This window comes from Pelophylax lessonae (genome assembly GCF_965119305.1).
Source record: "Pelophylax lessonae genome assembly, chromosome: 3".
Lineage (NCBI taxonomy): Eukaryota > Metazoa > Chordata > Amphibia > Anura > Ranidae > Pelophylax > Pelophylax lessonae.
In genome coordinates, this window is record NC_138770.1 from 665,926,749 (window position 1) to 665,943,272 (window position 16,524).

The following is a 16,524-nucleotide window of genomic DNA, read 5'->3' on the forward strand; positions in this document are numbered from 1 at the left end:
CTCAATGGCTCAGACAGGCCATTATCCAAGCTTATGGTCCTAATAATCAGGTTCCATCCTTTGCTGTTAAAGCGGAGTTCTGGGCACAAAAACAATATTTTTTTTTTGTGCCCGTCCGCTAGTTCAGCCTAACCTGAAAAGGAACTGGATAGTTCGATTTTTTTTTTTTTTTTAAAAACTCACCTTGTAATTGACGATCGTAAATACTCACCTCAGGGTACTTCCTCCCTCAGCGCCGCGGCTCCGCTGTCACTTCCTGCGCTGCGATGATTCCTGGGAGCTAAACGTCATCGCTCCCAGGAATCAATGCGACGGCACCGGCCCCGCTCGTCACTTCCGGGCGACGCTGCATTCCCCTGCTAAACAGCTTCTGGGCATGCCGGAATTGACGAGAGGGGCCAGTGCAGCGCATTCTGGGAGAAGAAGACGCAGAAGAGGACCGCGCCGGCTTCAGCTGCCCACAAGAGAGATGGAAACGCTGTGGAAGAAATTTTATAAGTAAGTATTTCTTCTAAAAGGTAAGTGCGAACCGGGACAGATCCGAGGCTAGCCATTGTGGAATGTGCTAGCCCTGACTGTCCCGGGGGTATGTTCATTAAAAAATGACATCTGTGCCTGGAACTCCGCTTTAAGACTCACTCCACTAGATCTGTGCCTCTTGGGCACATTGTTATCAGACTACTGTTTCTTAGATCTGCAAGGCTGCTGCCTGGTCTTCTGTTAACTCGTTCTCCATGTTTTACCAGGTAGATGTACAGGCCTCATCTGATGCCAACTTCGAGCTCAAGGTCCCTTTGGCAGTCTTTTGAGCTGCATTCAGTGCCCAGTTCTGTTAATTTTTTTTTTGTTGCTGTTGCCCACCTCTCTGTTGGACTGCTTTTATATGTCCCAACAGTACAAGACTTCCTTTTTCCTTCAATGAACAAAATGTAAAGTAGAAATTTTGTATTGGGTTTTGAACTGCTGCAGAGTTGATTATTCTCATGCAGCATCCTTTATAGGGCACATGATATGGCATTTTTATGTGTAGCGCCATCTTCTAGACTTTCCATAGGTGTCCCACTTACCCCTAAAGCAGGTGGTCAGACACTATAGCTGACTACTGTGTTCTCCACCTATAGCAGCCCCCTTTCCTATAAGGCAAGCAGGCCTACCGGTACTCTGTTGCCCCCAGGACTTATACACAATTCTATAATTCCTGGCCACCGTACGAGGGCAAAGCAAACAGGTACTTGCAGTTGGCAGACAGGCAGAGTGGTTCAATGACAGTCCAGGTAAAAAGAAGGCAGAGTTCAGAGAATAATCGTTTTCCGATCCTAGGTCATACACAGGGAAATCCAATCTAGCAGAGCAAGGCAGACAAACAGGCAGCTTTATCAGGTATTACACACTCTGTCACAAGCATGAGCCTGCAGGCTTGGCTGGCTTAAATCAGGTTTGGTCTCCACCCAGAGACTGGCCACATCAATCACCTTGCAGGTTGACAGACAAGGAGAATGCCATAGCCAAAACCAGGATGCTGGAATAAGGAGCCAGAGCGCTAGACGTTCCTGACAGTAGGAATATGCAGAGAGCTTATTTTTGGCTGGTGGCAAAAGTATCTCACTTGAAATGCCAGGTTTACCTGATACAGCTGACAGTAGGAATATGCAGAGGACTTATTTTTGGCTGGTGACAAAAGTATCTCACTTGAAATGCCAGGTTTACCTGATACAGCCATGCTATGGACGGAGATGGCTCCGCTGTGGTCTCACACATCCTGAAGGTGCGGTTGTGTGGTATTACAGATTGAACAGCAGCAGCTTTGATGTCTCTGGGTGGCTTGCAATAAGTAACAGCGTTTGCAAAGAGTGTGCAGTCATCTTGTCAGTCACTGCGGCAAGGTGGATATAGATATGGTTTATTTTCCTCTTCATTTATAACTGACTGGTCATCATAAACTGAGTTTGATTCGTAAAATGCTGGTTTCTAGCTTTTAGGATTGCTAATGAAGGTGAACATTATATGGCATTAAAGGTTTTTAAGCTTCACAATTGTAATTTGTGCCCCTGCAGATCACGCATGGACCTCCCTGCTTCCCCATCTCGCCAGGTGTGCTCATCGCAGCCTGCTCAAATGTTGTCCATTGACACGGGTCAGGTTGACCGGCAAGCTAGTGGCCGCATGGAAGTCTCAGCATCTGTAGAGCAAGAAGCCCTTAGTAATGCCTTCCGCTCGGTCCCACTTGCTGAGGAGGAGGACTTTGACAGTAAGGAATGGGTCATCATAGACAAAGAGACTGAGTTGAAGGACTTCCATCCAGGAGCAGAACCAACCACCTCGGGGACAACGGATGAAGAGCCTGAAGAGCTCCGGCCTTTGGATGATGGGGAGGAGAGGAGAAAGACTGTGGGTGGAGATGCTGCAGTGAGGCCTAAAGTGCATGAAGCTCGGCCTCGAACCATGCAGACTGTAGCAGAAGAAGAGCCCTCCTCCCCACATGAAGGTTCTGAAGGCAGAGGGGATGTTCCACCTGCAAGTCCATCACACTCCCATTCGGCATCACGACAGCGGAGGAGGGAGTCTGACCCCACTGGACCTCAGAGACAGGTAAGACAAAAGCTGATGGAAAATATGTAATACACACCTAACATGACCGCAGGGTCACCTACATATGTAAACACTCCATGCCAGTTGCACATGGGAGATTAATAATAATGGGCAAGGTTGACCAAAGTGTGAGATGGGTACCAATATTCATTGCATTGCTGGTTGCACATCATAGCTGTAGGTTGTATACACCATATTTAGGATTTCCATACAGGAAAGCGGTCACAGTATTATCAGCTGTTATTGGCAAACACTAGAGGGTGCATAATGATAGAACCAACAGGCCAGAAGTGTCATATTGTGTCGGTTGCAGCATCCATATTGGACAGAGGGACAGTCTAGGAGGTCAGTCCACAGGCAGAGTGCTAGAAATGAAATAAGAAGCTCAAGGAGTTCCTGAATGAGTGTATAGTGGAGTCTAAGGTGTAGCTTGGGTACATGGGTTGTCTTAGGACAGGACAAGTCAGGACTGGAAAGACTGTGATGGAGGAAACCCTGATGTAGAAAAATAATAAATCATAGTGTTGTGACAGCCTTTTCCTTCTCTCATTTCTGCCTGATGTCACAATCTGCTGTCACCTCTGTGGGATAAACATAGGCTGACAGGAGCAGGATTAGCAGAAAACTGCTGGGGGATCTCACACTGGGGCTAACAGATGGGAGCACACACTGCACAGATCAAAATGTTCCTCAAAATAAACATAGTTTTTAGTGAAAATAAATCCACACATATTCCCAGTCATAAGAGTATCAATAAGGGCACACTTTTTTCTGCAGAGGAAATATCACATTTTGCCCTATAGCAGTGGTCTCCAAACTGCAGCCAGCAGCCCGGATGTGGCCCTTTTCCCTGCCTTTATCTGACCCTTGGGCCACTATCCCTTCCTCTGATGCAAGGCACTATTCCTCCTGCAGAAAACAAAAGTCACCACACCTTTCACTGACACCCAACAGTAGGGCACAATTCCTCCCACAGACACCAGTGATGAGCGCTATTCCTTCCATTGACACCGACGATAGGGCACTATTCCTTCCATTGACACCGACGATAGGGCACTATTCCTTCCATTGACACCGACGATAGGGCACTATTCCTTCCATTGACACCAACGATGGGGCACTATTCCTTCCATTGACACCAACGATGGGGCACTATTCCTTCCATTGATACCGACGATGGGGCACTATTCCTTCTACTAATACCAATGATAGGTCACTACTTTTTTTACTCCTATTGACTGACAAGCCTGAGGCGCGGACACTGGGGCATTTCCTAACCCCACTGGCCACAATCTGGCCCCTCTAAAGTCTAAGGCCCCCTTCACACCAGCGGGACCAATCGGGTCCACCTATCAGTTTTTTAGAAGGACCCGATTGGACCACCCATTGTTCTCTATGGGTCAGCGGACATGTGTCCGATGACACCTGCCGGGCATCCGATCTGATAAAAACTGCTAAAAATAGACGTATGGCGATAGGTTCGCCATCTGTCCAGCTGATTGAATCGAATGGAAACGGACATGCAGTCCATTTCCATCCGAGGGCCCCATAGAGGAGAGCAGGCTGTATCTGCTCTGCACAGGGGAGCAGACAGGACCTGTCATCTGCCTGCTCAGCGGGGATAAGCGGAGAGATCCCCCGCTGAGCAGGCGGATTCCGCTTGGACGGATCAGCTCCATCTGAAAGGGGCCATAAGGACATTGAACTGGCCCTTTGTTTTGAAAGTTTGGAGACCCCTGGCCTAGAACATCATAACAGATATACACAAACTACCAGATATAAATAGGAAGAGATTATACAGGAGCAGCCTGAATCTGCGCCATACATGTCATGTTACAGGTCACCCGCCAGGATAGCACAGGGAGAGCCGGGCATGCTGGGAAACAAGGAGGGGCCATCATATGTCAAGTACAGACAGTAGTAATGCTGGAATGTAGGAATGATCACATGATGTAATCAGGGTTGTGGTAAAGTGATCAGGTTTGCGGGCAGGTGATTAGGGTTGCAGTCAGGTAATCAGGTTTGTGGTCAGGGGATCAAGGTTGCAGTCAAGTGATCAGGGTTACAGTCAGATGATCAGGGTTTCGGTTCGGTGATCAGGGGTGTGATCAGGGGTGCGGTCAGGTGATCAGGGGTGCTGTCAGGTGATCAGGGTTTCGGTCAGGTGATTGGGTTGCAGTCAGTAGATCAAGCTTGCACTCAGATGGTCAGAGTTATGGTTGGGTGATCAAGGTCAGGGACAGGTGACCAGGTTAGGTGATCAAGGTCGGGGGTTCAGGGTTGCGGTCAGGTGCTCAGGGCTGCAGTTGAGTTATCAGAGTTGCAGTTTGGAAATGGGTTTGGTGGTGTAAATGGATTTATGAATTCTGAATAGAAGATGCTTGAAGTTAGGAGTGTCTACTGGCTCATCTCACTCCCCCTCATGGTAGCCAGGGTATGGTAGGATGGAGTGTTTCTCTAGGTGGGTGCTGTAAGACAGATAGATCTGTAGTTGGGGTGTTAAAAAATGGATCATCATTATTCAGCCTAGTTATAGTGCAGCATTTTATAGTATTCATTTTTATCTATCCAAGGGCACTGGTCTCTACATTCTGGTATTCTTCGAGTTCTGACCTCGTAGATTTTTTGAATAACTTTCTTCTCTATATGTAAAGCATTAGACATTGGTGACTAAACAGGAAAGGTTCTCCTGGCTGGTAGTATGTACTGTGTACATCTTCATTTCTACATAGAGAAGCACGTGTAATGTATGTTAGCTAGAGTCTCTAGTGTGATCCCTCCCTTCCGTAGTGACCCCTTCCACCTGGAGTGACCCCCTCAACCTGGATTCACCCTTCCACCCAGAGTGATTCTCTCAAACTAGAGTGACCCATTCAACCAGGCATGACCCCTTGCACCTGGTGTGACCCACTTCACCCAGTGTAACCCCCCACCCTGAGTGACCCCCTCAACCCGGCATGACCCACTGCACTTGGTGTGACCCAGTTCACCTGGTGTGACCCTTTTAATGCAATGTTCAGCCCTCCATGCCACATGACCTCCTCTACTCAGCTTGACCTCTTGCAGCCAGGATGACCCTCTCCACTCAGTGTGATACTCCTCACTCCACATGACTTCTGCACCCAGGGTGACCCGCTACACTCATTGTGATACCCCTCACTCCACATGACTTCTGCACCCAGGGTGACCCTCTACACTCAGAGTGATGCCTCTCACTCCACATGACCTTCTGCACCCAGGGTGACCCTCTCCACTCAGTGTGATATCCCTCACTACAGACGACCTTCTGCACCCAGTGTGACACTTTTCACTCAGTGTGATACCATTCACTTCACATGACCTTCTGCACCCAGTGTGACTCTCTTTACTCAGTGTGATACCCCTCACTCAACATGACCTTCTACACCCAAGATGACCCTTTTCACTCAGTGTGAGACCTCTCACTCCACATGACCTTCTGCACCCAGGGTGACCCTTTCCACTCAGTGTGATATCCCTCACTCAACATGACCTTCTGCACCCAGGCGACCCTTTCCACTCAGTGTGATACCCCTCACTCAACATGACCTTCTGCACCCAGGGTGACCCTATCCACCCACTGTGATACCCCTCACTCAACATGACCTTCTGCACCCAGGGTGACCCTATCCACCCACTGTGATACCCCTCACTCAACATGACCTTCTGCACCCAGAGTGACCCTCTCAACTCAGTGTGATACCCCTCACTCCACATGACCGCATTACCTTCTGCACCCAGGGTGACCCTCTTCACTCAGCGTGATACCCCTCACTCAACACGACCTTCTATACCCAGATTGACCCTCTCTGCTCATTGTGATATCCCAAACTTTACATGACCTTCTGCACCCAGGGTGACCCTCTCCACTCAGTGTGATACCCCTCACTCCACATGACCTTCTACACCCAGGGTGACCCTCTCCACTCAGTGTGATACCCCTCACTCCACATGACCTTCTACACCCAGGGTGACCCTCTCCACTCAGTGTGATACCCCTCACTCCACATGACCTTCTACACTCAGGGTGACCCTCTCCACTCAGTGTGATACCCCTCACTCCCCCTCACTCCACATGACCTTCTACACTCACTGTGATACCCCTCACCCCACATGACCTTCTACACCCAGGGTGACCCTCTCCACTCAGTTTAACTTCCTCCACCCTGTGTGACTCCCTGCACTAGGAATGACTCCACCACCCTGCATCACTGTGCTGCAATTCTCTGAGTATATTGAACCCTGGGTAAATAAACTAGTGACACTGAGGAGTTTATGATAGTGCAGTCTCAGTAGTATGTTGTATATGGAAGAAGGTTTGATGACCTTGGTAGTATTTAGTCACTATCATCACCTCTGCAGTGGGTCAGGTCGGTTCTGGCATTTTCTTTAATTCTGATTCTTGTGTCTCCAGTGCACAGTCCACCTGGTTCCTGTAATATGTAGTCATCCTGACTTCTCTGTGCAGTTCTGTGTCGCTCCACCTTCTTCCGTACTGTGTAAACTGGTTTATATTGACTGCAGCAAAATCCGTTCCTCAGAGCCTCCCAACTACACTTTCCTATTTCCTCCATAAGGGAGGCCCATTGGGAAGGGGCAGGTGGTGCAGGCCCATGGTACGGGGGTGCTCCCCGAAGACGCCCACAGCATGCACTAACGCTACACGTAGCTAGAAGCAGGAAGCAAGTCTCAACATTGCCTGACTCCTTTCCCTCCGCTCTTCTTGATGTTTTTCAGCTGGAGGAGGACAGGCTTTCCCAGCACCCCCTGCCGAGGTACAGCCCCCTCCGTAGACTGGCGTCTTCCGTCTTCTCATCCTCAACACTGGAGACAGAACATTATCCACATCCTACAGGCACCTTCATCCAGCGCAGCCGCTCCGCGGAGAGCAGTCCTGTACGCCTGCCTCATCGTCGCCATCAACCTTTGCCAGCTGGCAACCACAGACTGGTGCCCTCTGTGCTGCGCATCTCCCGTTCCCAGCTCCAACAGGTCTGGGCACGCTTCACTCACAAAACATAGTTGTGCCGTGGCTGGAGGCATGAAGGGCCAGAGGAGGGACAGCCATGATCAGGTAGCTGAGAGCCTGGAATCTAAAATGCAATATAACCATCTGAAGACATCTGCGAGCTTCCCGCCTCTCCAAAGTACCCAGCAAATTTCTGCTCCCTTTTCCCTCCCTACAATAAACCTCTCTCATCCCTGTGTTGGTGAAGAGAATGCCCTCCTTCATGAGTCTGCTCCATCCTGCTTGCACAGAGTGCTCTGTGTGTGGCCAAATCCTGGAGACTCCAAAGTCCTCAGCCCGACCCGGCTCATCCTCCACCGTCCCTTCACCAGCACTGAGCCCTGCCGAGGGCATTTCTACACCACAGTCAAAGGCATATCCTCCGGAAAACAGAACTGACACCACGCAGAGGGGACGATGGGACCTGACCGCTTCATGTTGTTGCACCGTAGTTTTTTTTTACGCTGAGTGGATGACATTGTCAAACTGTGAATACAAGCCAGCGCCACATGCAATAGGAGAGACTGCTGTCTTCTTTCGGTTTCTGGTCTCTGCGAGACTACCTGCACTGCAGAAGGAAGACCTGGCGGAGCACAGGAATTGCATGCCCCACCGCCCGAGCCTGCGCCACCTGCCTGCCCCCCCATACTAGCAACCCTGCTGTGCCTACCCGCTAAACCCTGAAATGCATTGATTGGAGGCCCTAAATATAATCAAGGGCTCAATACAGAGGTGTCTTCTGGGAAAGGGATGTGCCCCAGCATATAGCAGTTCTAAGCCTCGTGCTGCAGCAGATCTGGGCAGCCTACCTACCTATAGGTCCCAGCATGTATGGGAAGCATACAGGGATTTGTAGTTCTCCCCCTGTGCCTAGGCTCATCTATTACTGAGATACAGGTGGAGTGGGGGGTCCTGGCCATACAAAACGGCCCCCATGGTCCTAATTCTTGGGTGCATTAGCTTGAATCTAAAGCTGGCCATACATTATACAATTTTTTTTGTTTAATTTCCTTTAGATTTACCTTCAACTATATAGTGCAAGGGCCTCCCTGATTGCATACAGATTGAAAGTGTTTAGGTTTGACCTCATATTATATGGTTTCAGCAAATCTAAAGGAAAATTGTATAATGTATGGCCAACCTTACTCCACCTTTCTATCGGGAGAGAACAGGCAACAAAATTACCTTAAATAGTACTTATCCATTCTCTGGTGTCCTTTTATCTGTACAGACTCGGAGTTATCCCATCCAATGGGAGCTTTCCATCATTAGCACCACGCTGTGAGAGATCTGCGGACACACAGAATGCTGTGTACAATATGTACACCACTGTGTTTACCATCCATCCATGCCAAGGAGCAAAGTATGAACATTTATTATTAGGACAATGGATACTCCAAGAGTCTGTACATGTGTGAGGGTGCCATATGGGTACGGCAAGTTGGTGATCTAATGCACAATGTGACATTTGTCAGAAATTTGGAGATACTTACAATGCCACCCAACACCTCCCTGTTATTCCACGTAACCCCTTCTACAGCGTCATATAATACCTCCCTGTTATTCCATGTAACCCCTCCTACAGCGTCAGAGAACACCTCCCTGTTATTCCACGTAACCCCTCCTACAGCATCATATAACACCTCCCTGTTATTCCACGTAACCCCCCCTACAGCGTCATAGAACACCTCCATGTTATTCCACGTAACCCCTCCTACAGCGTCATATAACACCTCCCTGTTATTCCACGTAACCCCCCCTACAGCGTCATAGAACACCTCCCTGTTATTCCACGTAACCCCTCCTACAGCGTCATAGAACATCTCCCTGTTATTCCACGTAACCCCTCCTACAGCGTCATAGAACACCTCCCTGTTATTCCATGTAACCCCTCCTACAGCGTCATAGAACACCTCCCTGTTATTCCACATAACCCCTCCTACAGCGTCATAGAACACCTCCCTGTTATTCCACTTCATCCCTCCTACAGCATCATATAACACCTCCCTGTTATTCCACGTAACCCCTCCTACAGCGTCATATAACTCCTCCCTGTTATTCCACGTAACCCCTCCTACAGCATCATCGAACACCTCCATGTTATTCCACGTAACCCCTCCTACAGCATCATCGAACACCTCCCTGTTATTCCACGTAACCCCTCCTACAGCTTCATATAACACCTCCCTGTTATTCCACTTCATCCCTCCTACAGCGTCATAGAACACCTCCCTGTTATTCCACGTAACCCCTCCTACAGCATCATAGAACACCTCCCTGTTATTCCACGTAACCCCTCCTACAGTGTCATATAACAGCTCCATGTTATTCCACGTAACCCCTCCTACAGCGTCATATAACACCTCCCTGTTATTCCATGTAATCCCTCCTACAGCGTCATAGAACACCTCCCTGTTCCATGTAATCCCTCCTACAGCGTTATAGAACACCTCCCTGTTATTCCACGTAACCCCTCCTACAGCGTCATAAAACACCTCCCTGTTATTCCACTTCATCCCTCCTACAGCATCATATAACACCTCCCTGTTATTCCACGTAACCCCTCCTACAGCGTCATGTAACACCTCCCTGTTATTCCACGTAACCCCTCCTACAGCGTCATATAACACCTCCCTGTTATTCCATGTAACCCCTCCTACAGCGTCATATAACACCTCCATGTTATTCCACGTAACCCCTCCTACAGCGTCATATAACACCTCCCTGTTATTCCACGTAACCCCTCCTACAGCATCATCGAACACCTCCATGTTATTCCACGTAACCCCTCCTACAGCATCATCGAACACCTCCCTGTTATTCCACGTAACCCCTCCTACAGCTTCATATAACACCTCCCTGTTATTCCACTTCATCCCTCCTACAGCGTCATAGAACACCTCCCTGTTATTCCACGTAACCCCTCCTACAGCATCATAGAACACCTCCCTGTTATTCCACGTAACCCCTCCTACAGTGTCATATAACACCTCCATGTTATTCCACGTAACCCCTCCTACAGCGTCATATAACACCTCCCTGTTATTCCATGTAATCCCTCCTACAGCGTCATAGAACACCTCCCTGTTATTCCATGTAATCCCTCCTACAGCGTTATAGAACACCTCCCTGTTATTCCACGTAACCCCTCCTACAGCGTCATAAAACACCTCCCTGTTATTCCACTTCATCCCTCCTACAGCATCATATAACACCTCCCTGTTATTCCACGTAACCCCTCCTACTGCGTCATATAACACCTCCCTGTTATTCCACTTCATCCCTCCTACAGCGTCATATAACACCTCCCTGTTATTCCACGTAACCCCTCCTACAGCGTCATGTAACACCTCCCTGTTATTCCACGTAACCCCTCCTACAGCGTCATATAACACCTCCCTGTTATTCCATGTAACCCCTCCTACAGCGTCATATAACACCTCCATGTTATTCCACGTAACCCCTCCTACAGCATCATCGAACACCTCCCTGTTATTCCACGTAACCCCTCCTACAGCATCATCGAACACCTCCCTGTTATTCCACGTAACCCCTCCTACAGCATCATCGAACACCTCCATGTTATTCCACATAACCCCTCCTACAGCATCATCGAACACCTCCCTGTTATTCCACGTAACCCCTCCTACAGCATCATAGAACACCTCCCTGTTATTCCATGTAACCCCTCCTACAGCATCATATAACACCTCCCTGTTATTCCACTTCATCCCTCCTACAGCGTTATATAACACCTCCCTGTTATTCCACGTAACCCCTCCTACTGCGTCATATAACACCTCCCTGTTATTCCACTTCATCCCTCCTACAGCGTCATATAACACCTCCCTGTTATTCCACGTAACCCCTCCTACAGCGTCATGTAACACCTCCCTGTTATTCCACGTAACCCCTCCTACAGCGTCATGTAACACCTCCCTGTTATTCCATGTAACCCCTCCTACAGCGTCATATAACACCTCCCTGTTATTCCATGTAACCCCTCCTACAGCGTCATATAACACCTCCCTGTTATTCCATGTAACCCCTCCTACAGCGTCATATAACACCTCCCTGTTATTCCTCCCTATAACACCTCCCTGTTATTCCACGTAACCCCTCCTACAGCATCATATAACACCTCCCTGTTATTCCACGTAACCCCTCCTACAGCGTCATATAACACTTCCATGTTACTTCATATACCTCCTCCTAACTCTTCCCTATTGATTCCCATAACTCCTTCAACAACATCATGTACAGTACCTCACCCATTTTGGTTCATATTATTCCACCTATCATGCCATATAATTCCTCCTTGATATGCCATATAACTCCTCCTACCATGCTATTTATTTTCTCCCTGTTATGTCATATAACAAGGGGTGGGCAAAAGAAACTGCTGCCCTGGGGGTGCCACAAGTTCATTCTACTCTAAGGCTGACAGGAGTAGTTACAGTGGCATCACTACTTCTGTCAACCAAGTGCTGGAAGCAGCAAGGGGAGGAGGAGAGAGCCAGGAGGAGGTGCAGGCTGTGCTCTCTCTCCCCTTCCTCCTCATAAGCTCGCACATAATGAAGGGGGGGGGCAATTAGCCATCTTTGCCCTGGGCACTGGATGATTTTGTCCCAGCACTGCAAATAACTCGCCCTACCGTGCCATTAACTCATCCCTGTTGTTTCACATAACTTATTCTACAACATCATGTACAGTAGCTCCCCCATTGTGCTTCATATTATTCCTCTTACCGTGACAAATAACTCCCTACTATTATGTCATAAAGCTCCTCCTAACATGCCATTTAACTCCTCCATGTTTTTTTTTGTTTTTTTTTATAAAACTCCTCCTACAACACTATATAGCCCCCCCCCCCCCCCCCGGTACTTCATATCTTCTACCTGGCTATATAACTCATCCCTGTTATTTCATATTGCTCACCATATAATTCATCCTACAACACCATATAACTCCTCCCTATTACTTTATATTACCCCTCCCTACTACTCTGTATAACTCCTCCCACTTACCACACCGTATAATTCATCCTATAACACCATACCTCCTCCCTTTTTTTTATACCATCCCTACCATACTGTATATCTCCTCCATACTACTCTGTATAACTCCTCCCTATTATTTCACATCACCCCTCCTACCATACTGTATAACCCATCCTTACTACTCTGTATAACTCCTCCCTATTATTTCACATCACCCCTCCTACCATACTTTATATCCCCTCCCTACTACTCTGTATAACTCCTCCCTATTATTTCACATCACCCCTCCTACCATACTTTATATCCCCTCCCTAATACTCTGTATAACTCCTCCCTATTTCACATCACCCCTCCTACCATACTGTATATCCCCTCCCTACTACTCTGTAAAACTCCTCCCTATTTCACATCACCCCCTCCTACCATACTGTATAACCCCTTTTCTTTATCATCCATTGACAGATGCAGCCTCATCGCCATAAGCTGAGGCTGCGTCTGTCGATGGACATCAGAGAAATGGATAACTCCTTACTACTTTGTATAACTCCTCCCTATTATTTCACATCACCCCTCCTACCATACTGTATAACCCCTCCTTACTACTCTGTATAACTCCTGCCTATTATTACACATCACCCCTCCTACCATACTTTATAACCCCTCTTTACAGTCTGTATAACTCCTCCCTATTATTTCACATCACCCCTCCTACCATACTGTATAACCCCTCCTTACTACTTTGTATAACTCCTCCCTATTATTTCACATCACCCCTCCTACCATACGGTATAACCCATCCTTACTACTCTGTATAACTCCTCCCTATTATTTCACATCACCCCTCCTACCATACTGTATAACCCCTCCTTACTACGCTGTATAACTCCTCCCTATTATTTCATATCACCCCTCCTACCATACTGTATAACCCCTCCTTACTACGCTGTATAACTCCTCCCTATTATTTCATATCACCCCTCCTACCATACTGTATATCCCCTCCCTACTACTCTGTAAAACTCCTCCCTATTTCACATCACCCCCTCCTACCATACTGTATAACCCCTTTTCTTTATCATCCATTGACAGATGCAGCCTCATCTCCATAAGCTGAGGCTGCGTCTGTCGATGGACATCAGAGAAATAGATAACTCCTTACTACTTTGTATAACTCCTCCCTATTATTTCACATCACCCCTCCTACCATACTGTATAACCCCTCCTTACTACTCTGTATAACTCCTCCCTATTATTTCACATCACCCCTCCTACCATACTGTATAACCCCTCCTTACTACCTTGTATAACTCCTCCCTCTTGCTCTACATAACTCCTTAGTATTACTCTGTATAACTCTTCCTATCGCCCATATAATGCTTACTACCATGCCCATATTATTCCATAGAGCTCCTTCTAGCCATAATATGTAGCTATATTTTTAATCATTTTACATCTCCTATCATAACTCCTTATACCATATCATATAACACCTCTTTATTTTATATATCTCCTCATTTTTATTCCTCCTATTTTTCCATATAATTCCTTCCACAAAATATCTCCATATTATCCTATCCCGTATAATTCCACCAACCTCATCCTATTATTTCATATAATCCATCCTACCATACCATGTAACTCCTCCCATACTTCCACATAACCACTTCTATCATTCTGTATATCCCTTATTCCATATAAACCCCTATATTGTACCATATTGTATAACTCTCTCCAATTATTCCATCTAACTCATTTTATTCTGTATAACTCCACCTAGCTCCACATATTCTTCCATATAATCCATCCTATCATCTCATAATACGCTTATTATTCCATGTCACTCACAGACTTCTATATCATCCCTCCTTATTGTTCTGTATAGCTCAAATAATTTTATATCACTCCCCTACCACACAATATACACTATATTGTCAAAAGTATTGGGACGCCTGCCTTTACACTCACACACATGCAACTTTAATGGCATCCCAGTCTTAGTCCGTAGGGTTCAATATTGAGTTGTCTCACCCTTTGCAGCTATAACAGCTTCAACTCTTCTGGGAAGGCCGCCCACAAGGTTTAGGAGTGTGTCTATGGGAATGTTTGACCATTCTTCCAGAAGCACATTTGTGAGGTCAGGCACTGATGTTGGGCAAGAAGGCATGGCTCGCAGTCTCTGCTCCAATTCATCCCAAAGGTGTTCTATTGGGTTGAGGTCAGGACTCTTGTGCAGGCCAGTCAAGTTTCTCCACCCCAAACTCGCTCATCCATGTCTTTATGCACCTTGCTTTGTGCACTGGTGCGCAGTCATGTTGGAACAGGAAGGGGCCATCCCCAAACTGTTCCCAAAAAGTTGGGAGCATGAAATTGTCCAAAATATCTTGGTAGGCTGACGCCTTAAGAGTTCCCTTCACTGGAACTAAGGAGCCAAGCCCGACCCCTGAAAAACAACCCCACACCATAATCCCCCCCTCCACCAAATGATTTGGACCAGTGCACAAAGCAAGGTCCATAAAGACATGGATGAGTGAGTTTGGAGTGGAGGAACTTGACTGGCCTGCACAAAGTCCTGACCCCAACCCAATAGAAAACCTTTGGGATGAATTAGAGCGGAGACTGCGGACACTGCGAGCCAGGCAAATGCTCTTCTGGAAGAATGGTCAAACATTCCCATAGACACACTCCTAAACCTTGTTGACAGCCTTCGCAGAAGAGTTGAAGCTGTTATAGCTGCAAAGGGTGGGCCAACTCAATATTGGACCCTACAGACTAAGACTGGGATGCCATTATAGTTTGTGAGTGTAAAGGCAGGCGTCCCAATACTTTTGACAATATAGTGTATCTTCTCCTTGTTTTTCTGCATAACTCATATAAGACCATATCACCCCTCATACCAGGGCTTGACAAATTAGCTTTGAATCTAGGAGCCCAGTAAAAAAGTTAGGAGACATTTTATTTTAACCAACAAATCTTATGGGTGGAATATGTTCCCAAAAGTAACCTTATCCTTTAACCCTTTCACAGCCAGAGCCGTTTTTGCTTTTTTTTGCACACGTTTAAAAAATAATTTTAGGCCTGAAGATTACGTAAAACCCTCAAACATTATATTTTCTAAAAGCAGACACCCTAGAGATGAAAATAGCGGTAATTCCAATTTTTTATGCCCGTGATATTACCACAAAAGTCTAGGAATCACAAAATTGCAGTAAAATAAACACATTAAAATGAATTTTAGGGGGCCCAAAAACGCAATAAACGACCCAGTTTTTTAGTACAATAAAAAAAGCTGTTGTTGCCCTGAGTAAATAGATAGCCAACATGTCAGTACTGGAGGTGCACCGAATGGAAATTTTGGTGCCGAAACTGAAACCGAAAATTAAGGATGCGCTTGGCCGAACACAAAATGACAGTTTTTAAAATATATTTATATTTTTATATATAATTGTATTATATTGGACTTTTTAATTAATATCATAAATATAAATTTATTACCGGCCATTATAGGCACCTTTAGCGCAAGAAAAGCTCAAGAAAAACGCATCCCTTTAAATTCTATGAATGTCTTCACACTGCTCCGTTGCGCTTCCATTGTGATGTTAAAAATCCTGCTTGCTGCATTTTTGGTCAGTTAAAAAAACATACCTCCCCGTTGAAATGCATTGAAAACGCAGCAAGAACGCATCACTAGCGCACCCGTGTTACGTTGTTGATGTGGTTTTTGAGTCACATGACCTATGAAAAACACACCATAAGCACAAAAAAATTGCGGCAAAATCGCCATAAAATTGTGTGCATTTTCTATGCCATTATTGCCACCTTTTTCTCTATCGCCAAAATGCTGAAAACACCATTTTTGGCGGATATGGTTCGGCTGCCAAAATTTCCATGCATCTCTAGTCAGTACCCTAT

The 16,524-nt window shown here is 46.7% G+C and overlaps 1 protein-coding gene across 4 annotated transcripts in view; it reads left to right on the forward strand.

Moving 5' to 3' along the window:
- Positions 1-16,524, forward strand: part of TTBK1 (tau tubulin kinase 1) — a 166,811-nt gene that overhangs the window by 128,240 nt on the left and 22,047 nt on the right. For all 4 annotated transcript variants that reach the window (XM_082249851.1, XM_082249852.1, XM_082249849.1 and 1 more), the window contains one exon: positions 2,055-2,589. In XM_082249851.1, coding sequence (XP_082105977.1) covers positions 2,055-2,589 — 535 coding nt within the window. The remainder of the gene's footprint in view (positions 1-2,054; positions 2,590-16,524) is intronic.